The sequence below is a fragment of the Hippopotamus amphibius genome, unplaced genomic scaffold (genome assembly GCF_030028045.1).
Source record: "Hippopotamus amphibius kiboko isolate mHipAmp2 unplaced genomic scaffold, mHipAmp2.hap2 scaffold_300, whole genome shotgun sequence".
NCBI lineage: Eukaryota > Metazoa > Chordata > Mammalia > Artiodactyla > Hippopotamidae > Hippopotamus > Hippopotamus amphibius.
This window is the reverse complement of record NW_026648419.1, coordinates 25,960-48,099: the sequence shown is the minus strand read 5'-3', so window position 1 is coordinate 48,099 and position 22,140 is coordinate 25,960. Positions and strand designations below refer to the sequence as shown.

Below are 22,140 nucleotides of genomic sequence, written 5' to 3'. Positions count from 1 at the left end.
ACCTCCCTCAGGCTGCCCAGTGTGGGTTTGGGTGGTCTTGTCATAGAAGCGCCAAAGGGACTGTCCTGTGAACTTCAGTGTGAAGAGCCCTTGCTTCACAATGAAGAGGAACCCTCATTGTTCTTAATCTCCTGCTCAGGTTTGTCCTGAATGAACTGGTACAGACAGAGAAAGACTATGTCAAGGACCTGGGGACTGTGGTGGAGGTGAGTACGCAGCTCAAGGTGGGTCTGTGGTCACCCACCCAGGGGCGTATTGGACCCTACCTGGGCCGTATATAACTTGACAGTATGTATTTTACTCTCCCTGGGTATTTGCAGAGATGAAACTAAAAATGATAGCAGATAAAATAGAACATGTAGGTGAGTTTTTTTTGTTTTCCCCTTGAAATGTTATAAGAGCTTTAGAGGAGGGCAGAGCCCCAAATGTTGCAGCCTCTTAGTTAGACCTGAATCCATTTCACCTTGTTTTAGGTGACCAAGTTATTGTCTCCAGAGCTTTTCATTGGTATCTAACCAACATATATACTAGTTATAAATAAATAAATATCTAACCATGTATATAAGAATATATGGACATATATTCTTCACAGCTATGAGCCACCACGGCCACTAAGCAAATCAAGCAGGTCACTCTTAGTGAAACCTTGGGGCTTCTATGTTTCCCTAGATTTGAAGGAGAGCGTTTTGCTACCAAGAGGACAAAGAAAAAACCACCAATAAGGCAATATTGGCAGGTCCACAGTTACAAGTCAGATTGATAGTAACAGCTGTCTCTCCATAGGCGTTTACTTTAGAGGGATTTAGACGTTTGGAGGAGAAAGTCTAAGAAAGTAAATGGAAAATTTAGATGGCTTAGCGCCCTACTGTTAATCATCTTAAACAAAAGGATGTGAAGTCTAAAAAGTGAACGCCTGATATCTGAATCACCTGCTGGTTCCTTACATCGGGTCTGTAAGTCCCCGTCCTGTGCAGTCTGCTGATTTATGGGTTCATGTTTGCCTGTCCTAAACCTTGGATACGCAGACTAACCTGGAATGTAGAGGACTGAATTCTAACTTACGGAAAGTTATCCTCTTCTCCAAGGTGAGGAAGGGGGCAGCTAGAGGTGTAGCAGCCTCCGTGAGCTGTCCAGCCTGGGAGCGGAGGGCTTGGGCATCTGGAGGCTGGGGTCCAGGGAAGTCAAGCATCAGTGGTATAACTTGGACAAATCACATAACTCCCCATACACTGGCTTTCTCATCTTTTGATGGGGATAAATGCTGCTGGTACCACCTCAGAATCTGACTTTAAAGCTGAAATGAGATTATATATGATAGCACTTTACAGAATCTAAAGTATTCACATATTAAGACGTTTCTAGGTCAAACACATCTAGCTTGAAGCCTTTAAAGACATAATTAACTTGGATTGGGAGATGGGAGAGGAACAGTCAGCTGCTGCTTCTTTGTCCTGCTTTCTTAAGGGGGCTGGAGACAAAGAAAGGGACCCAGAACTTCATAGAAGTTTTGTCTGTCACTCTGCACAAGGGTGAAGTCCTGGTTGAGTGCTGAGAAACCACAGAAGCCTTTGCCCTCCTACTCACACAGAGGGTGGGCTTCCGCTGGGCTGCAGTGTGGGGCTTGGCCTGGAAAGCCTTCTTGTGAAAATGCTCTACTCACCTTTGCCTCCACCCTGCAGGGCTTCATGAAGAGAATAGAAGAAAAGGGTGTCCCTGAGGACATGCGAGGAAAGGATAAAATTGTGTTTGGAAATATTCACCAGATTTACGATTGGCATAAGGAGTAAGTGCAATGGTGCCCTGAGGATCAAGGTGTCCTGGAATCCAGGACTCTCCTGTCCTCCCCCAAGTCTCGGTGGGGTTTGGGGGGGAGTCTCCTGTCATTTATCCCACCATTGAGAAATAATACGGTTCTGAAGACTGTGGCTTCCCTCTCTTCTCTCCATCCCTTTTCAGTGTTTTCCTGGGTGAACTGGAAAAATGTATCCAGGAGCAAGACAGATTGGCACAGCTCTTTATTAAATATGTGAGTGTTGCCCTGCACGCCTCCCCTCGCCTCCCACCAGGTCATTCACATGCACTTGACAGTCCCTTGCCTTCTCTGCTCTTCCTCCCCATCCCTCTCTGCGTTGGGGCTTTTCTCTGTCTCGGCAGTTTGGGAGAAGGGCTCTCGCCCACTGCATTTACTCCTCCATCCTTGATACTTAGCCACCTTGGTGCGTCCCCGGAGCGCAGCCCATGTCGTTGTCCTCTGTCTCCCTGCACAGAGACCGGCTGAGCACTCTGAGATGGAGTGCGAGGCACAGATGCCTGAGTGCCTTTCCCTCTGCCTTTGCAGGAGCGGAAGCTGCACATCTACGTGTGGTACTGCCAGAATAAGCCGCGCTCCGAGTACATCGTCGCTGAGTACGACGCCTACTTTGAAGTAAGCTGCTCCGGCTTGGCTGAACCAGGGTGGGGGCGAGAAACTCAGGCGAGGACCACCCCATTCAGAAACACCAGCCGTCATCCATCCTCAGGTGGCCCCCTCCCAGCACTGCCCATCTCTCAGGACAGGGAGAGCTGCCGGAATAGAACCGTGAGCTTCTTGGCTGAGTTCTCACGAGCCCCTGGAGAGGAGCGGAGGCAGCCGCGCAGGAGGTCTGCTTTTAGAGCCCCTGCTGGCAGAATGACTGTGTCACTCAGAGACCTCCTCCCGGGACCCCGGAGCCCACGGTGCCCACCTCTTTCTCTCCAGTCCCTGGAGGCTGCTTGTTGAGGACCCTCCTCTTCCCGGAGGTGCTCACGGGCACCTCGTACATAGCCTCTGCTCCCGTTCCCAGAGGTCTGACAAGCACCTCAGAGTGTTTGTCCTGCCCCAGCCTGGAAGTGTTCATCTTGCTGGAGGAGAGGCAACACCATCACTTGGAAAGAGCCCTCAACTGAGTGTTTGCAGATCTGAGTTGAGAGCCCAGCCCGTAGGCTTGTTGTGTCCCAGAGGAAGCCCTTCATTTCGGACTTGGCCCTGGAGTGGGAGAGGGAACAGAATACCCGTGCCAGCTTGTCCCCGGGACTGGGGTGAGGACACAGGGTGTGACAGAGCTTGATAGGTAAAAAGGTGGTGTTGAGGTGTGCGGTGCCATTAATAGCAAATGAGCTGTTGTGTAGGCAGTTTTACCTGTTGGATGGTTTGAAGATCCTAAAGCTTTATTGGCAAACACGAAGACCTGTGTTCCTCGCCTTTGAACCCCAATCCAGAGCACCCCAATCCTTTGGTTCCTTTTCCCCTAATGTAGCTCTCTTGTGTTCCAGGAAGTGAAACAGGAGATAAATCAAAGACTGACACTTAGCGACTTTCTTATCAAGCCCATTCAGAGAATAACAAAGTATCAGCTGCTCCTCAAGGTAAGAGGGCTTCGAGCCTGGCCCAGGGCCAGAGCAGGGTCTTCATCAGGCTCTGAGTTAGAGAGCAGGTCAGCCTGAGGTTCTGTCTGTGACCGGGCAGGCGGCGTGTGGGGGGTTTTGCCATACTTGCGGGTTATCCGTGTCAGCCCTGCCCCCAAGTAGGTTGCATGCCTGTTGTTCTTGCCTTTAATTTTGATTTTCTCTTTTCCAAATCACTTTCTTTGTTGCCATCACTGACTTCGTACCTTTAAAAAATAAAAAATAATAAGAGCATAAAATCACAGTAGAATACACAGGGAAGGAAAAAGGAAAGGCATGAGCCCTAGAAACCTTAAATGAGTAAGACCTAAAATTTGATCATTTTTTACTTTTTAAAATCATTTAATTTGACTTGTCTTACAGAAATATGAGGCGAATGGGAGAGAGATTTAACTGTCTTGTCTCCCGTTCCTTCTTGTCAGCGCCCCCTTTTGTCCCTACTCACACGCTTTCTCTCCCCTTCGCCCCTCCCCCCCTTCCCCCATAGCTTTGAATCTGTGCATATTCTGGGGGTTTTCTCTGGGTGATCGTGTCCACCATGACTCATAACTTCATATCTCAGCTCCTACAAAGCATTGCCATCTCTGTGGGGAAGGAACGTCTTCTGTGTGTCATCTTGGTTTTTACAGTGCTACGTTTTTTATAGTGCTGTATGTTCCTAACCGGTTTCACCCTCCCCACACCCTTCCCTGCCTCCTCTACTTGCTAGGACTTCCTGAGATACAGCGAGAAGGCTGGTTTGGAGTGTTCTGATATCGAGGTGAGTTTTCTACTTGTAATGCTGGCGGTTCTTAGGGACAGTATTGGATGTCTGCCTCTAAAGGGGAAAGATTGGCTCTGCAGGATACAGGGTCCCAGCTGGCTCCTCTTAGACAGCAAGAGCCCTTTTCAAATAGCTGCCAGGTGGGATGGGGAGTGGTGAGCGTGAAGGTGCACATTGAATGTCTTTCTAGAATCTGGTCCTCGGCCAGACCAGAGCTCAGTCCTGCTGGTGGTCTCCTTGTGGCTCCCAGTGGTATGTGGTGGGAGGGGTGGTATCTGAGCCCCCTAACAGCCTGCAGAGAGTGGGTGTGTCAGTGTGCAGCCTCAGACATGAATCCAGGTACTATTTGAGGCTGACATATAAATTATTCCATTTTTCCCTCCCTCCCCCACCCCCGAGGATTACTCGCTAAGTCAAGTCCTAGGAGACAGTGTCACCATGGGGATTATTGTAAGCCAGAGAGGTTACAGACCATTCTGGCAGGTTATTTTAGGTTAAAACCTCTAGTGTTTCACAGGCGAGGCTAAGCTGTTGCTTGGGCAGCCAAGAAGCAACAAAGAGAGAAAAGAAAATGTGAGAACGTAAAGCAAATGGATAAGCAGAAGTGGGAAGGTAGAAAAGGAAGGGCTGGATAGCATCCTCCCCGCGTGTGGTCACTGATTCACATGGAGCTCCTGCATGGATGACCAGCACCCTGCCAGCCTAGAACAGGAAATCCCTCCCTCCTCTGAAGCGGGCAGTAGAGCCCAGTGTGCTTTCCTAGGGTTAAGGAGCCAGCAGGAGGCCCCCCACCTTCCCGCACAGAATCGTCCTGAGCCCCCTGCCGGCATGCTGCTCCCCATCCTGACTGCTGTTGTTCTTTCCCACAGAAAGCAGTGGAGTTAATGTGCCTTGTTCCGAAACGCTGCAATGACATGATGAATCTGGGACGCCTGCAGGGCTTTGAGGTGAGCCCTTCAGAAGCCTTTTTAGTCCTCTCCCTTCAGGGCAGCAGGAGCCCAGGCTTCCCTTTGAACCCTCTCTGCCTCCTTCCCTCGCCATCTATGGCTTTGTGCCTGGGCCCCTCCGGTTCACAGGGCTAGAAGGTGCACCTGTTTAGGACCTCCAGGGATAGGGCGGTCATCAGAAGTCAACCAAGCTGCAGTGGGAATTCCAAGAGGGTTGGAAAGACCCCAATTCTTTATAGCTATGGGCCTGCCAATGACCTCTTCCCTTTCCTTTCTTGCTTGAGAAATGCTGGGAATGTGAGGGAGAGCGGGACTATGTGATGGAAGTAGAACCAGAGGGAAGATGGAGCGCCTTTTTTTTGAAAGAGTGGTTCTAATAAACAGGTCTACATAGTGGCTGGCTTTTTAGTTAAATGAATGTTTAAAGCTCAGAGACATCACAGTGTACATTTCTGTTCTTTGAAGAGGAGAATCAAGTCTCGGGAGAAACAGCTAGATGTACATAGGGTTTGGGTTTCAATGAAAACGCTAGTGTGCTGGGGCTGCTGTAACCAAGTACCACAGGCCGAGTGACTTAGACAACAGAAATGTATCATCTCACACATCCAGAAGCTAGAAGTTCGAGAGCAAGGTGTAGGCAGTGGTGGTTCCTTCTGAGAGCTGTGGGGAAAGGGTCTGTTCAGGCCTCCGTCCTTGGCTTGTAGATGGCCATCTTCATGTTCACGTGGCATTCTTCCTGTGTCTTCACATCGTCTTCCTTCTGTACACATCTCTGTGTCCAAATTTCCCCTTTTTATAAAGACACTGATCATGTTTGATTAGGGCTCACCGTAATGACCTCTCTTTAACTTGATTCCCTTTGTAAAAGACTGTCTTTCGATAAGGTCGCACTCTGAGGTGCTACAGGTGAAGACATCAACATCTGAATTGGAGACGGGATTCAATTCAATCCAGACCAGGGAACCTTAGAAGAGCAAATTGACTTTCCTGATTTAAACTTAATAAAAGTGGCTGTTACTAGTTTATATCCAAACTTCATGTATTAACTAAACATAATATGTTTTAAATATTAATATGATAAAACTGGAACTGACACACTTATTGAGTGGTGCTTAGTTGTTGTTGAACCCCTTAGAGAAAGATGTGGATCTTCTAATCCTGTTTCCCAGTAATCCTGCGAGAGTGGAAAAAAAGGGAATTTTTTTTTTCTGGCTGAACTAGACTAAAATAGACATAAGGCAGACTGGTATATAAGTAAAGTTGGAAATGCTGTATTCAGGTTTGGGTTAATGAGTTGGATTCGTGATGGTCTTGAGCCAAATTCTTCTGTCCTTTTTGCCCTTGCAGCCCATCCTGGTGTCTCCGTCTGATTTCCATTGCTTTGTTGTGACCAGGAACTGTGTGGTGGGTCCCTTCTGCTGCTCGTATTTTCATAGGTTCTTGTTCTCCACAGTAGACTTGAGGCATTTGAGAAGTAGGGTCGTTCAGCAGAAATACACCCTGAGTTCTCACACAGTGTTTCTTTAGTCATGCTAGATGACGTTTGACACTTGTCCCCTCATAATTATGCCAGATCTGAGGCTATTCTGAAGAAGCCAAGTAATTCCTTTTGCTCTCCATCTTTGTCCCCATGTTTTTCTGAGCAGGGTATGACTTGACTTCTTCTTGGTCTCTGGAGGAACTGACCACAGACAGGAGGAACAGCATCCGCTATACCGTCTGACCCAAGTCATGCTTCACAGGAAGTGGGTTGTGTGTGTTCACGTGTCCACAGAAGGCCACACACAGGAGGGTGGAATTATTTTCTAAGTCAAGCACCACCATCTCCTTTTTTCATCAAGCCCCAGAGAATCGGCTCTGCATTCCTTTAGCTAATTGGGAAGGACCATGAACATACCTCCATTCTTTCAGAAGTCCGTAGCTTTGCATCAGGGAGAAGTTAGCCCTTCACTTAGATTTTCTCCCTTTTAAACCCTCTACCTTTCGCTTTAGCACTGGCAGGGCTACATCTCATGGGTCAGGCTCTTATGTATTTTTTTTAAATACTGCCATATCATCTAGTATACAGTACATCTTCAGATTTTCTCAACTGTCACAAAACCTTTTTTATAGTTTTTTCCTGGATCAACAATAAAAATTACCAAAAAACCCCACAAAAACCAAAAACAGTTTTGTGACTCTTGTGTAATATTAATAGAGCTTTTAGAGCTGGTCGCTGGCTTAATATTAACTTTGGACCAGGGTAGAGATAAGCCTGTTTGGCTGCTGACCTTGACAGTAGGGAACCATGATCCAAGCAAAGGGCAGGCGTGTCTCAGAAACATGAAAGGAAAATGCCCTGTGTGTTGGGTAATGTTTGGAATAAGGCACTGCGTGCAGAGAATAGCCCACATTTGCACTAAAGGGCACAAGTTGTCACCTGTAGAGTTCAGAGGAGGCCCTCTGGCCACTGTCGCAGGTGTCAGTGTCTTCTTGTTGCAGAACAGTAGAAAAAGCAAAGCTCTCCAATAGTATCCATGAAGACTTGCTGGAGTGGACCATATTCCCTTTGAAGATGTGACGATGTTCCTGAAAATCTGGCTAGAACTGGCAAACCAAATAGGCTCCACCTTTTACCCTGGGTGTCAGGTGATCTGGCAACTGGAGGCATTTTAAGAAGGATTGCAGGACCAGAAAAGTATCTATCAGCTTACAAAATATGGACACCTGTCTATAGTACCTCAGCTGTGCCTCCTGCCTTAGCAGGAGACTAAGACCTCAGAATTTTCCCCATCCTGAAACAATAGAAGAGAGGGGCCCAACTCATCTGATTGTGTGTGTGTGTGTGTGTGTGTGTGTGTGTGTGTGTGTGTGTGTGTGTGTGTGTGTGTGTGTGTGTGTGTTTGTGGTCCCGCCTCCATCACTTCCCTTGGCCCCAGGTTGGTACTCGGTTCATGACTACGAGACACCCCAGGTACTGGCTGCAAGGGCCAGGAAGGCACACCTCTCAGAGCTCCCAGGACAGAAAGGCCACTTCCAGCTCCAGCATCACCTACTTTCTGTTCTCCGTTTAATAAAAAACAAGGGCCAGGATAATTCCTGAGCATCTTTTCAGCTAATAATTTTCCCTTCCTTCTGGTGTCTTCCTGCAGCTGCTTGTTAGTGGTTCCATAGCCCTCTTTCCCTTCCTTCCAGGGCCCTGTGTGAACAGGAGGGTGACCACAGTCACCCTAGAGGACTGGGTGGGCCCTGATTCAGTCTCTTGCTAGAGCCTGAGGCTTTTGCTATCAGGTCTGTTGTCCATGTCCCCAGAGGGGGAGGTTCTGTGACCCAGAGGGCTGTGGTCATCTCCCCGTCCTTCACTTACTTCACCCCAGCCCTTCTTTCCATCAGGGCACCCTGACCGCTCAGGGAAAGCTGCTGCAGCAGGATACGTTCTACGTGATCGAGCTGGATGCCAGCATGCAGTCACGGACCAAAGAGAGGCGCGTGTTCCTCTTTGAGCAAATTGTCATCTTCAGTGAACTGCTCAGGAAGGGGTCTCTCACCCCAGGCTACATGTTCAAAAGGAGCATCAAGGTGAGGACCCGGATGGGGATGAGAAGGGGCAGGAAGAGCCACACTGGGGGAGTCGCTTCCCTAAGACAGAGGCCCCAGCACATTGAGGATCTTTCAACCTAGAAACCTTCAGGCTTGAAGGTTGATTGTCTCTGAGAAAAGGTGACAGGCTGGGTGCCAGTCTCTAACGTGATCCTGCAGGTTCTCCAAGATCATGTCATTCACTCAAAGACAGAAATCAAAGTAGTTAAGCTTTTGGATCCAGGGTACATTTTTGGAAACATCTCCTGAAATAAAAACTTTGAGGAACTGTAGTTGTTGATTTTTTAAACTACTTAGATGTGGAAAGGGTCACCTTGGTTTCCTCCAGATGAATTACTTGGTCCTGGAGGAGAACGTGGACAACGACCCCTGCAAGTTTGCACTCATGAACAGGGAGACTTCGGAGAGGGTCATCCTACAAGCCGCCAATGCTGACATCCAGCAGGCCTGGGTGCAGGACATCAATCAAGTCTTAGAAACACAGCGAGACTTCTTAAATGGTAGGTACTGGGTCTGGCTTCTAGCCGGGCCGTTTTCAGGGCACCCCACACCTCTGAGCCTCCTTGGGTCTAGGCTCGTGGTGAGGTGTGAGCCCTGATCACATTTATATGCATTCCAACTTTGTAGTTTTCAGAAACACTTTGTGCAGAATTTTTCTGAACGCAAATATACAAGTGGGCAGATGGGGCATGCTGAAGAAGGCCATCTTTCCAGAAGAAGAGGTAATCTCCTACAGCTTTGACATTGGGGGTGTGCCTTGTGCCACCACTACCAGCTGGTAATAATTGGGGCAAGAGTCTGAAATGGGCACATCCTCTTTGTCTCAGAGGCCAGCTATCAGTGACATAGATTTTTCCATTTGGTAACCAATGGCTGATAATCTCAGATGTTCTCTTGTGTTATCTAGAGATAACCGAGGGTTCAGCAGATCAGCTCAAATCCCCCTTTGCTCCCAACAGAGGTGATTGCTAATTTGAAATTTTAGTAATGCCTTGAAGGTTCCCAGAACAAATTGCCAATTACACAGAGAATGAAGCTCTCTGTGGACCTGCAGGAGTGCTGTGTGGCCATATGTGCTCCCAAGTTTACACTTACACGTCCACTTGGAGAGTCAGGAGCTTTCATGAAGAAGATAGAGCACATGTGGTTGTCCCTAGATGAAACGTCATGACTTGCCAAGGTCCTCAATGAGTGCATCATCACCTTGCACTCATTGAGGACCTTGGGCAAGTCATGACGTTTCTCTGGGCCTCCATTGGCTTTTTTTATGAAAGATCTACTCTCCTGCACTGGAAGTGGGAAAACACGGCACACCTCCCACACAGAGCGTCATTCTCTGTGTAATCATCAATCTATTTTGGGAAGTTTTAAGGTATTGCTGAAATTTAGAGTTAGCAATCACCTGTGTTGGGAACAAAGGGGAATTTGAGCTTATCTCCCGAACCCCCAGTTATCTGTAGATAAGACCAGAGAGCCTTTGAGATTACCAGGTATCAGTTGTACTCCATGGTAAGGGATTTAATAGATTGTGTTTATTTCAAAACAAATAAAAAGAGATTATGTAGCAGAATGCCTTGACTTTTTAAGATAGAACATGAGACTTCAAAGCAATTACACACTTAAAGGGAGGTTTTGGGGGCCCTCAACTGTAGAACAGTTTGGTAAAAAAAAAACTAAACTAAGTGATCTCTAGGGTTCTTTCTCATTCTAAAGAGTCTAAAATTAAACAGCAGCCCAGCCCTGAGGGAAAGTAATGAAAGCTGTATATAGTTCACAGTTTTTGAATATACAACTGTGAATTAACGCTTATGTAGATAGAATAAATTTAGGCAAAAATATGTGCATATATGAAATACATTCATTAAGTTGCATTCTATTAGGAATTTCTGACATTCTAAGCTGCAATGAGGTTTTTAAGTTCATCAATTCAGGACAAAAGAAAAATAAGATAGGACAATAAATTGAAACCAGAAGTAATTGAGTAACAATAATGGCTCCCATGTATTGAGTCCTTTCTCTGTGCAAGGCACAGTGCTAAGCATTTCACGTGTTACCACACTTAATCCTCACATCAGCGTGGAATGCTAAGTAATATCATCCTGTATTTCTCAAGTGAGGAAGAGGAGGCTCAGGGAGGTTAAGAAACTGGTCCAAAGTCACAAAAACAGTAGGTGCTAGAACTAGAACCGGAACCCAGAACTGTATGACTTAAAATTAGGCTCTTAACCCCAAAGCTGCAGTATAGTTGCTAGTGGTAGGGCAACACATTTGTCTATGAGCTCCCCAGCAAACAAAGCAAAAAAAACAGGATCAGATATAAGATACTGTATCCATCAGCCAGATGCAAACCCTGTCCGAAGACGCACAACTTTTCTGATCCTAAGACCTATGTTATGCAGACTGAGGCTGCTGGAAGATGCAGACTCTCTGTGGAGCTTATTTAAGAAGACATACTATTTTCAAACACTTTAGCACAGTTATTGTGTATAATCAGGTAATACCCCAGTTCCATGAGATGGGTATTGATTCATTAAATCGGCTTCTCCGGCCTGCTTCACAGCTGTCTGCTATCTGCTTCAGACTTGGAACGGCACTTCTTTGGGCATAGTCAGTTATCCGGACTTGTACGTGGTTCCAAGAGACCTTTTGCCTAATTATAGTGAATTACGGAGCTATTACTGAACTCAATTCTCAGTACCTAAATGTTTAATGCTCTCCATGGAGAAAGGCTGAAGTCTGGCCGCAGTCTGTTCTGCACTTTGACACACTCAAAAGACAAGGATGTGACGATGGACTGGGCCAGGCTTTTGCTTGTAGATACACCTGCAGGCACCTCAGAGCCAAACTTTCCCTCCTGAGACCTCAGATAGAAAGCAAGTGTGGGCCGTACGTGGAGTCTTATTAAAGCACATACCTATTACTATAGAAATATCCTTATAATGGAAAGTTCTCTGGGCCCCAGCCATTAACCCAATTAAATATTTGTTATAGCGAACACTGATAGAAACAACATAATCGGCCAGCCTTGAATCATTGTTACAGAATTTGACCTGTCTGGATTTTGCCTGGCTGTACTTCTTTAGTACTCAGACCTTGGAACTTTATCATCTTAAACTCAGGAAAACAAAGCTCACATCTTTCCCTTCAAAGCAGCTTTCTCCTGTCTTCTGAGATCCACTGACCACCATTCTCCCCGCCTCCAAACCCGAGCAGCCCCGGCTTCCTGCCATCTGTTCCCGTGGAGGCTGTGTCAGCCTCCACGCCCTCCGGAGCGCTTGCCACAGCGCACCCTTCCACGTTCCCACGGCTCTGCTCAGGTCCAGCCTCTCCTGTCACTGTCTCGTGGCTCCTCATCAGCCCAGCCACTCCCTTCCCACCGCTGTAAGGTTCATGTTCTTCAGGTGTGCTCTGGTGCTGGCACCTGCACTCGAAACACACAGGTTCACTTAACTCAGTCACGTTCCATGAACTTCAGAATTACATCCAGACTCACTCACCTGCTTTCCAGATCTTTCACCCCATGATGCCGCCAGTCTTCCTTTCCTGTCTCGTCTCCTCTTCTCCACGGAGACCCACGGCCCTGCTCCAGGGAATCGGACTCCATCCTGTTCCCCAGACGCACTTCCCCTTTGCTTCCATCCTGCCCCCGTCCCTGTGTCCACCCATACGCACACGTACTACAGAGCCCCCCTCCCTCCTTTTGCACCATTTTGTTTTTGCATTTGCATCATTTAGACAAAACTAAGAATAGTTCTCGGTAGATTATACGTTCCTTAAAAACAGGGCAGTCTCTTCCTCACGTGTCCTCACTCTGCCTCGCACAAAGCCTGTACCTCATAAGCCTCCAAAGCTTGTGGGATTTCCAAAGCTGAAAGTAACGGTCTGCTCTTCCCCTGCAGCCTTGCAGTCACCCATTGAGTATCAGCGGAAAGAAAGGAGTACAGCTGCCATGAGGTCCCAGCCTGCTAGGGTCCCCCAAGCCAGCCCCAGGCCCTACTCCTCCATCCCCGTGGGCTCTGAGAAGCCCCCAAAGGGCTCCAGTTATAACCCACCTCTGCCACCCCTGAAGATATCTACCTCCAATGGCAGTCCGGGGTTTGACTACCACCAGGCTGGGGACAAGTTTGAGGCCAGCAAGGTAAGTGACAGCCCACTGCCACCAGCCTCACCACTTTGAGGGCACAACCTCTGGGTTTACTTTATAAAGTAGCATCTTTCTATGCTCATCATTTTAGCGGGGAAAATACAGCCTAATCTCAGTGGTTTCGCTTTCTTCCCCTGCAAATTGAGTTAAACCAGTTCCCCACCCCCACCATCCAGATACTCTGTGTTAAAGGGCTGTTGTCATCTGCAGAAATACTATAAAATATGGTAACGTTGTAGTGGCAGTTACGATTTGTAGCAAATAGAGGAGCTGGGGTGTGGATTGTCTGAAGGTCAAAACTCCAGGGTTTATCATCTTGAAGAGACTGCCCTCTCTACTGCTGAGCCTGGAGGGAGCTCACACCCACGGGCTGATGTGGCAAGAGGATGCAGGCCATCAGTGCGTGAATGGGGGAGGCTAGCCTCGGATTAGACGTTTATCCCAGGTAACCCACAACTGAAGTGTCACCGTGAGGACAGTCATCAGTGTAACTGTAGATCCAGTCTATACAGCTGTTTTGACCCCACAGAGTAGTAGGGATAACAAGTGGGAAAAGTGCTAGATCAGGAGTCAGGCAATCTGGTTTCCATTCCAAACTATGCAACTTGGAACTCTGCGACTTGCTCTAGAACTCAGCAGTTTACTTAATCTCATCAGGCTTGTTTGCTCTAGAACTAAATGGGTCTGTGAATCGGAGCGTCTGCATTTTTTACCTCCGTGTTCCCACCTTATAGTTTTATTTTTCTTACCCCAATTATTAGATGATGTTGGGTTTTGTGTGTGTGTGTGTGTGTGTGTGTTTTTTTTTTTTGGCCAAGCTGCACAGCTTGCAGAATCTTGGTTCCCCGACCAGAGATTGAACCCAGGCCATGGCAGTGAAAGCACTGAGTCCTAACCACTGGCCCACTAGGGAATTCCTGATTTTTTTAAAATTAACTATTAATGTCTAAGTTCTGTGTAAGAGTAACTGTACTGACCTATTTTATCACATCAGCTGGAAATGACTTTTTCGTCTTAAAAATCCCCTGCCCTTGTGCAGAAGTTGAAGTCATTCACTTACTGAAGAATTTCTGGCTCTCACCATGCTCTGTGAGGCAGCCAGGCATCTGTAGGAGTTACAGGTCTATCCAGAAGCAGCTTCACTGGTGCAGTCATGTGAAAGGGTCACAGATGCAGGACCCTTCATATTAATGAATACGGGGGACCAGAGTTCTCTTCCCACAGGAGCTGGGTCAGGGTAGGTCATGGCCTTGCCTTTGAATTGGGTGAATGTCTCGTTGTTACTCCTATCTCAAGGAGGGTCAGAATGCAGAGTAAGACCAGTGCTTTTTCAAAAGGAAGAAACAAAAATGTATCAACAAGCCTGTGTTCTTTTCTTGGGGGAATCGTGACCGCTGACCTGACCTCCCTCTGCCAGGTGCTAACGTGTCGTTGTGCCTGTACCACACTCTTCCTCCCGTGAGCTGGAGGATGTTGGCGGGAAGGTGCATAAGGAGGGACTCCCAAGTGGAAGGCACGTTCATACCTTTACCTAAGGCTGGGCAGTGTCTCCACCTTTGCACCCTCAATTATAACATTAATGAGACATTGCCATAAAATACATTTTCAGAGCCCGTTTGTGAATATAATTCCATTCCTGAAGATAATCTTCTGCCTGCCACTTACCTGCTAGTGGGGTGGGGGGTTGGCTTTTAACCACGCTTCAGGATGCAGAGCAAGCCCGTGTGAACCGGCCTTCCTGTGTCTGTGTCCTTCTCGCCCTTGTCTCCTGGCAGAGCGACCTGGGAGGCTGCAATGGGGCCTCACCCATGGCCGTGATCAAAGATTACTATGCGCTGAAGGAGAATGAAATCTGTGTTAGCCAAGGTGAGGTGGTCCAGGTCCTCGCCGTCAACCAGCAGAACATGTGCCTGGTGTACCAGCCCGCCAGCGACCACTCCCCTGCCGCCGAGGGCTGGGTCCCGGGCAGCATCCTGGCACCCCTCACCAAAGCCGCGGCAGCCGCAGAGAATAGCGACGGAAGCATCAAGTAAGTGCCTCGTTGGCTTCCCCGGGAGAGGAGTATGTGGATTAAAAAAAAAAATTCAAAACCAAGAACACAAAAATGCAAACACACGGTAGGGAATTACTGCTGCGTGTTCTCAGCACTCCCGGAACCAAGGTCTGAGCGCTGGAACCACACGCAGCAGGGGGCGTCCGGGCTGGATTGTTCCAATTTTTTTTTTTTTTTTTTTGGTGGTGGTAACGGTGGTGGTTTTTCTTTCCTTTTCATTTATAATTTTCTGTTTGTTTTCTTTTCTCCTGCCCTCATTAAGAAAAGAACCCTACTGAAACCCTAGGTGACAAAAGGCATGCCTCCTGTTGCTCCATTTGACCCACCACAGGATTCACTGGACTGGACTTCTATTTATATTGTATTAAGTTACTGAGATATATATATATATATTGATTGACACCAAAAAAATTACCTTAGCACAAATGCCAGACCTGTATAGGTCAGAGGCCTGCTGCTTCTCCCAGGAGAGAGGGAACTTTTTGGTTGTCTATGGCAATTCCTCTGTACAGATTGTAACTTTTTTTTTTTTAATTTTCCCCCTCCCCTGTCACTTTAATATATGATCTTGGTCATTTGTAAGATATTTCTTTTCCTTATTTTGGTTGCGAAGACCCTTCCACACACATTCCTGTATAAAGTATTTTACACTATTTAAAGACACCCGCGTGGATGAAGTCAGGCTGTGCAATGTGACGGGGAGTCACAGTGTTCATCGTCATACCTGTAATGTAACTAATAATTTTAAATGTACTATTTTAAATATGTAAAATAAATTTTCACCATGAGCATGTTTTAATGAGGTTAAATACCAGCGGACCCTTTCTCCTCATTGTGCTATTCTGGGACTTTTAAATGTACAAACGATCCCTCTTCTTTTTCATTTTTTCTTTAAGAGTTGGTTGAATGCACTGGCAGTTTTTTCCTACACAAGAAGTGCCTTTGTCGCCAAAGCTCCAACCCTAGCCTTCCCTTCGAAACAGCCCCGTGGGTTCTCTCTGACCTCTTAGTTGAGGGCTGATGCAGATCGAATGCTGTCCACCTGGGCAACCTTGAAGTGCTGACACACATCAGCGGCTCGTGTAGAAGGTGGCGGGGTGGCTTGCAGCCCCCACTGCTCTCCCCGCCGCGTGGTCACCCATGGGTGGGGGGAAAAGAGCCTCCCGTAAGATATCTGAGCAGCAGCGCCAGCAGAGCTGCGCCTCTTTGGAGTTTTCTTTACTCGGGGGACAGAGGCTGCTAACCCCACCCTGGCCTTTCTAGGTAACCGCAGGCCCAGCTGGAAATCAGCAGTGCCCCCTAAATGGCAATAGGCCCGATTCATTTTATCCTGGAGACATGTGGTTTCAGTACCTTTTACAAAGCCTTGGAAATAATGGCACTCAAAGCATTGAGGTGCTTATTGGTCATTGGCTTACAGAGCTGGCTAACTCGTAATGAATTGTGATCTGATGATCCAGGCACTCAGCACTTCCCCCTTCTCACCCTTGCATCTTTTAGTCACTTTCTCACACCTCCTATGGGAGGACTGGTAGGAAGGGTGTCAGGCTGGGCGAAAAAGAGCAAATTCAAATACCAGTTGGTCATTTGGTTCCTTGTCAGCAGCTCTTGCACAAGGTTTGGTGGGAATGGAACCGAGCAATGGACTAACAGCAGTGGTCACTATCTCTCTGAAGGACACTCACCGCACCCTCCCCAGGGCTGCTGTGACCACAGGGGTCAGAGTTGGTTGTGATGCCTATGGGGTACATGTCACTGAAATCCTGTTTCTACATCAGTCCCCAGCTTGTGGCTGAGAGATGGAAGCTTCCCAAACCGTTATGATGCTTTCTTCTGGGAAGAAGAATAGAAATTGAGTGTGTCCGGCCACTTGTACTACCCTGAGTCTCCTTCTCAGCGTGACGTGTAGCATTTCTAGTTTCTCACCAAGCATACTGAGCAGCCCAGAGGGTTGTGATGAACCTAGGAACACACCCCCATGCTCACGCACACACACACACGCACACACACGCATGCACACACACTGTGCCAGCTGCCCTAGAAGTCTTTTCAGCAGGGGCCTCCCTGACTCAAGATGTTCTCAGAATGAGGCAGGGACAGGGCTTCGGGCATAAAGATATGGGATGAAAGCCTGTAGTTAAGACTGATGTTGTCTGAGGTTAGTTTCCACGACCGGTTCTCACTCAGGATCAACAACTGGAGTGAGGAGCTGGTATGCAAGGGATCCTAGGGAGCCTGCCTACTTAGGAGGTACAAGAGAAGGTCTGGCCAAGAGATTCTTTCTTGCCTTTCGAAGGAGCCGCTTTCCAAAAAAATTTTGAGGACATGAGTATTATTGCTCTTTCCTACTCAGAGAGTTGATTGCTAAACCTCCACGTTTGTGATAAATACCTTCCGCAGGGCATCCTAAAATCCCTGACATTTGTGGAGTTTGTGGAGGAGACGCTACACGTTTTGGAGCATTTTCCTTCCGCCTAAATCTCACAGGCCTCTCTCTCTCTCCCCTCTCTCCTTTAATGAAGCCTCTTTTCATTGAGCCCTGTCTATGTAGGCCTAAATTTGATAAGGAGACACTGAAAGGAAGCCAACCACACTTACTCCAGACATGACAGAACTTCATCCAGACTCTGTGACCACACCTGAAACTGATGCCTGCCCAGGGTCCCTGATGCTATTTGTGACTTGGCTTTTGGTGTCTTTGTCTTTGAATCCTGACTTATGTGGCACTCAAGAGCTCTGCTCTGAGCCTCTCTTTACAGGTCTGTGAAGAAATAGCTCCTAACCCCCTTGTGAGAAGAAAGATGTTAGGATAGTGTGAAAGGCATTGCCGCCCTCATCTCCCTGAGAGCACGTGTTGGGTCTTCACCCAACAGGAAAACTCTAGGACCTGTTAGTGGTTGACAGAGCCCTGTATTCACAAACACTGAGTGATGTGGAGAACATAGACCAAGCAACCCTTCATCCTGAATAATACAGGTGAATGAGTGGTGCTCAGCAGTTTATTAAGTCAGATGCCCTGGAACTTCCTATCTGTACTATGGTGTTTGGGAGTGGCCACAGCCCAAATGCAAATGATGAGATGGAAACCTCCAAATCATCATTTTGAGTCTTTATGTCCGACCCTGGAAAAGTACCAGTAGTTTACGCACTATAGAATATGCTTCCATTATCTTCCCTATTTTATCCCTGCAGCCCAGCCCTCCCCCACCCCCAGTCTTCTCCCGGCCACCACACCCTTCAGGGAGGGAATTCCTGAGTCCTGTAGGCCTCATCAGTATGATAGAAAAACTTCCCTCAGTAGAGTTTAATAACTCAGTACTCATACTTCCCTCAAATGCTACAACCAACCTTGCACATCTGTTGGAAAGGGTCAAAGTTCATCCTCACTCACTTCCCGTTGGAGGCGAGATCCACTGGCAGCTGCCGCGGAGCTGGTGTGCAGGTCTGGGGCCTCTGAAGCTGGGGCTTGACAGCAGCACCTCACCTGCTCATTGACCCGAGGGTGGCAAGCCCACCCCCCGCCTCACTCTGCCCTGACCTGCCGTTTTGATTGGTGCATTTTTTGGTACAACAGGAAGTCATGTTCATGGCATACTCTACGCATGAGAAAGCGGGCGGAAGTGGAGAACACGGGTAAAAATGAAGCCGCAGGGCCTCGTAAACCCAAGGATGTTCTGGGCAGCAAAGTCTCTGTTAAAGTGAGTAAGGTATTCCGGAGCTGTGTCTGACCTCTCATCTCCTCCCACCCTGCAGCATTCTCACAAGGCAGCTTGGGTGGATGGGACCAGAGGGGAAGTAGTTGAGTAGGATTTTGCATGCAAGATCAATTTATTTTTTATTTTTTATTTCTCCTGGCATCTTCGATTCAAATAAGTAAGTATCTCTTTTTTTTCTTTTATACCTTCCTCCCTATACTGTGCAGATGTTTTATAGCAAAATTATCTGCAGCATTATTTATTCTCTTAGAAATGCAAGATGCTTGATTCATACTAAAAGTCCTCAAAGCCACCCGTTCAATAGCCTAGGTTTCAAAATACATGCCGGGTAAAGAGGTTAGAAATGTTTTCCAAACCTCCAACCCTTTGAAGTCTGAGGTTTGGAATTCAACGGCTACTGTGTCCTTGGTAAAGTTTCATTTCTTTTCCCCAGAATTCAGATGACATCACCTTCAGGCCTACGCATGGGCAGAGAAGGGAGCCCAAGTTATTGCTTTGTAATCATCCAACTGTGATACTGAACTCACTGATTCTAAGCTTTGGCAGACCCACGTTGTCCCCCATCTAGAAACAATGTGATCTGTTTTTTTCACAATGGGCCCTCAGGAAAGATCTGCCTTTGGACAATGTTTAATATTGTTATAATGTGTGATTATCTACCTGAGTCTTCCTGAGCAAGATAAGAACAGTTGAAACCCATTCTAATATCCTTCTTGGGGAAAAGAAATTGTCCTCTCTGCCTCACCCTCATCTGGAAGTCCAGCCTCACGGAAGACAGCAGTTTAAATTTGACAGCACCCATGCTTCATTTGGTTGCTTCCATTGCTGTTTCCTGTGAGATGAGCGGCTGACACGACCCCAGCCTCCTCTCCCTGAAAACAGCATATGCTGCCGCCCTGGGTGGTCCGCACCCCACCTCAGTGGCACCTGGCTTTTCTCTGCCCCATTTCCCATTGTCCGTGCTTCTTTCAAGTCCTCCCCATGGTCTAGCCAAAGCTGCCTGTGTTCTAACTGTGTTTTTTTTCTCCCCTTCCTCATGCTGCCCGTCAAGGAGACGAACAGTTCCGAGGAGTCAGAGTGTGATGATCTTGACCCTAATACTAGCATGGAGGTAGAAGCAGCTGTTGTTGTCCTCTGTCCTACAGTGACTGTCTTTTTCCATGTGTTCTGTAACAGTGACCTTGCTAAAGGGACCAGTCAAGGGTACATTGTGACAGTGGGGCATCTCTGGGTGTCCCATCCAGTGTAAAGCAAAACTTAATTCAGTTTGATTTTGGTAGGAAAAAAACTCTTCCCAGGTGCATTTTTAAAACTTCCGGTTCTCTTGAATGCTTGCTTAATATTTTCTTCTTTGGCAGATTTGACTTTGTGTAGAAAGCATCCAGCTTCATAATTGGAAACTTAGAAAACATTTTTTCTCATAGAAAATAGTATTATGAAGAGTGGATAAGAACCCATTTGTTTCAGTTTCTCCTTCCTCCCTTTCCCCTCTTTTTTTCTTTCCCCTTTATGCTCTGTTTCTTCTGGGACTTATTCCTCCCTGAAGGCTCCAGTACAATCAAGGATGAGGGATGGTTTGGGGATGGCCTGGCCCCTAGTCGCTGTGTACAGCTGGCCGATAGCAAATGAGGAGCCGTGGCAGGAACTCTGGAACCCGCCCTTCCCCAGCCCCCAGGGCTCCTGGGCAGTGGCTGTTCCTGCTGGGAAGGAAAAGGGCCCTGGGGACAGCCTCCCTCCCTGGGCCTAGCAGAGGCCTCTCTAGAGACAAAGAGGCTGAAATCCTGCCTGTGAACCTTTCTCATACTCCAGGGTTACAGGGACGTGGGAGTGAAACCAAAACCTCCACCAGCAAGAACATCCAGTCAACTTCCAACTCCTTCTAGGCCGGGAACTCTTTGGGGTTATAGAAATAGGACTCTCGTGTGGCTTGCCACTGAGTGACAAGGGACATAAATTTACAAATCCTACAGAATTGAAGCAAACCTGGCTTTCCCTGCCATTTTGTCTTTCAGAGTAAATTGAAATGTTTTTCTCCAAATCTGTGCCCGCATCCCCCATAATGGATAAAAGTTTAGAGATTTCTTCTGTGCACAAAATACAGAATATTTTTTTAAACCTTTTCCTTTTTATAGCCCTACGCTTTCACTTAACTAGATAGACCTTTATTATTCTTATTCTCATTTGACCTAATCCCAAAGAAAGCCACCACCACATTGTGACAAGCACCACAAAGGCCAGGGAAGACCATGTGACTCCAGCGGGGGGTGAGGCAGCAGTGGGAGACGCCAACTGAGTTGAATCAGGACGGAGACGAGTGGCTGAAAGTGGGAGTTCTGCCAGGGTAAAATAGTCGCCTGTGGCTCTGGGGTGTTGCCACAGAGCTAAATCTGGCAGATGTGGGCCAGTGCAGTGCTCCTCTGTGGGAGGAAGTGGATATGGCATTCGTAGCCTAAATGTAGCTCAGAGAGTGAGGAAGGCGGGGGAAATTTCTGGCTCTGCTTTCCTTGCATTTCATAAGATAGGCCCCAGCTCCCAGGGAGCCCACACCTGACAGCTTAAAGATGCCCCATGGCACCTGTATCTCCAGACCTAAGTGTTGCTGGCATGTACTGAAAATGTCATCTGCAAATCCCTGGAGGAAGGCCAGGCAGAGGGGAAAGCCAAGTATCTGGCAATTTGGGGCCTTTTTCACCTGTGGTGGACTGGGGGAGAAGAGTGACATTCCCACTCTGCTCTTCAAAGGAGGAATTGGGCACAGGGAGGTGTGGGACCAGGTAGGCAACATACACGGAGAAGGTTAACTGATGTAATCTGATGCTCCATTCAGCATTTAGAGAAGCGAAAGCTTGCACGTGCACTTGTCTTAGTCCTGCTTTGTGAATTGCACACATTTCTAGGGTTCTTGTTCATCCGGAGCTTGCAGCCCTTTGCCTGAGCTGAGTGGATGGGTCCCAGGGAGGTGCTGTGGGTACATGTGGAAAAGTGTTAGGATGTCAGTGCTGAACAGAAGAGAGCCAAAAATTGTGTTGATGCATGCCTGAGAAGTTTTCAAGTGTAATAGTTGAGGCAGAACTGGAACTCTTGAGGGGGCAGGTGGTTGGAAGCTGCAAATATTCTGGTTAACCCAATGTTTCTGTAGTCGGTGTGCCTGCAGCCCTCGTATAGTCCATGTGGATCCTTGCAGGGACCAGCGAGCTCTTCTGAACCGTGTCGCCGTGTTGAAATTAACTCTGAGCACATAAGCAGGTGCCAAGGAAAAGCAAGCATCTTGGCAGTGCTAGTATTTTCAGACACAGAAAACAAATAAGATATAGAAAGCCAGCCTACTTAATGTGAGTGGAGAATTTTCTCAAGGGATAGGTAGGTAGCGCTTTATTGAAATGTCCGTCGTAGAAGAAAGTGGCTGGGGGTGCCTACTGAAAAGAGTTATACCTGAAAGACCCAGTTTGAGAAATAGGTGGGCCGGCCAGCTCATAAAGGACTCTTGCTATTAAACTGAGAGCTTTGGACATTGC

The 22,140-nt window shown here is 47.5% G+C and overlaps 1 protein-coding gene across 5 annotated transcripts in view; it reads left to right on the top strand.

Moving 5' to 3' along the window:
- LOC130843437 (kalirin-like) overlaps nucleotides 1–22,140 on the top strand; it is a 65,950-nt gene that overhangs the window by 19,845 nt on the left and 23,965 nt on the right. For 2 of the 5 annotated variants that reach the window (XM_057719760.1, XM_057719759.1), the window contains exons 4-14: nucleotides 140–206; nucleotides 1,680–1,783; nucleotides 1,957–2,026; nucleotides 2,339–2,425; nucleotides 3,292–3,384; nucleotides 4,133–4,183; nucleotides 5,056–5,133; nucleotides 8,506–8,691; nucleotides 9,041–9,212; nucleotides 12,612–12,850; nucleotides 14,632–14,889. In XM_057719760.1, coding sequence (XP_057575743.1) covers nucleotides 140–206; nucleotides 1,680–1,783; nucleotides 1,957–2,026; nucleotides 2,339–2,425; nucleotides 3,292–3,384; nucleotides 4,133–4,183; nucleotides 5,056–5,133; nucleotides 8,506–8,691; nucleotides 9,041–9,212; nucleotides 12,612–12,850; nucleotides 14,632–14,889 — 1,405 coding nt within the window. Of the gene's footprint in view, nucleotides 1–139; nucleotides 207–1,679; nucleotides 1,784–1,956; nucleotides 2,027–2,338; nucleotides 2,426–3,291; nucleotides 3,385–4,132; nucleotides 4,184–5,055; nucleotides 5,134–8,505; nucleotides 8,692–9,040; nucleotides 9,213–12,611; nucleotides 12,851–14,631; nucleotides 14,890–15,171; nucleotides 15,715–18,483; nucleotides 18,608–19,676; nucleotides 19,737–22,140 lie in introns of those variants that run through there. The other 3 variants (XM_057719756.1, XM_057719757.1, XM_057719758.1) reach the window with 3 other exon arrangements.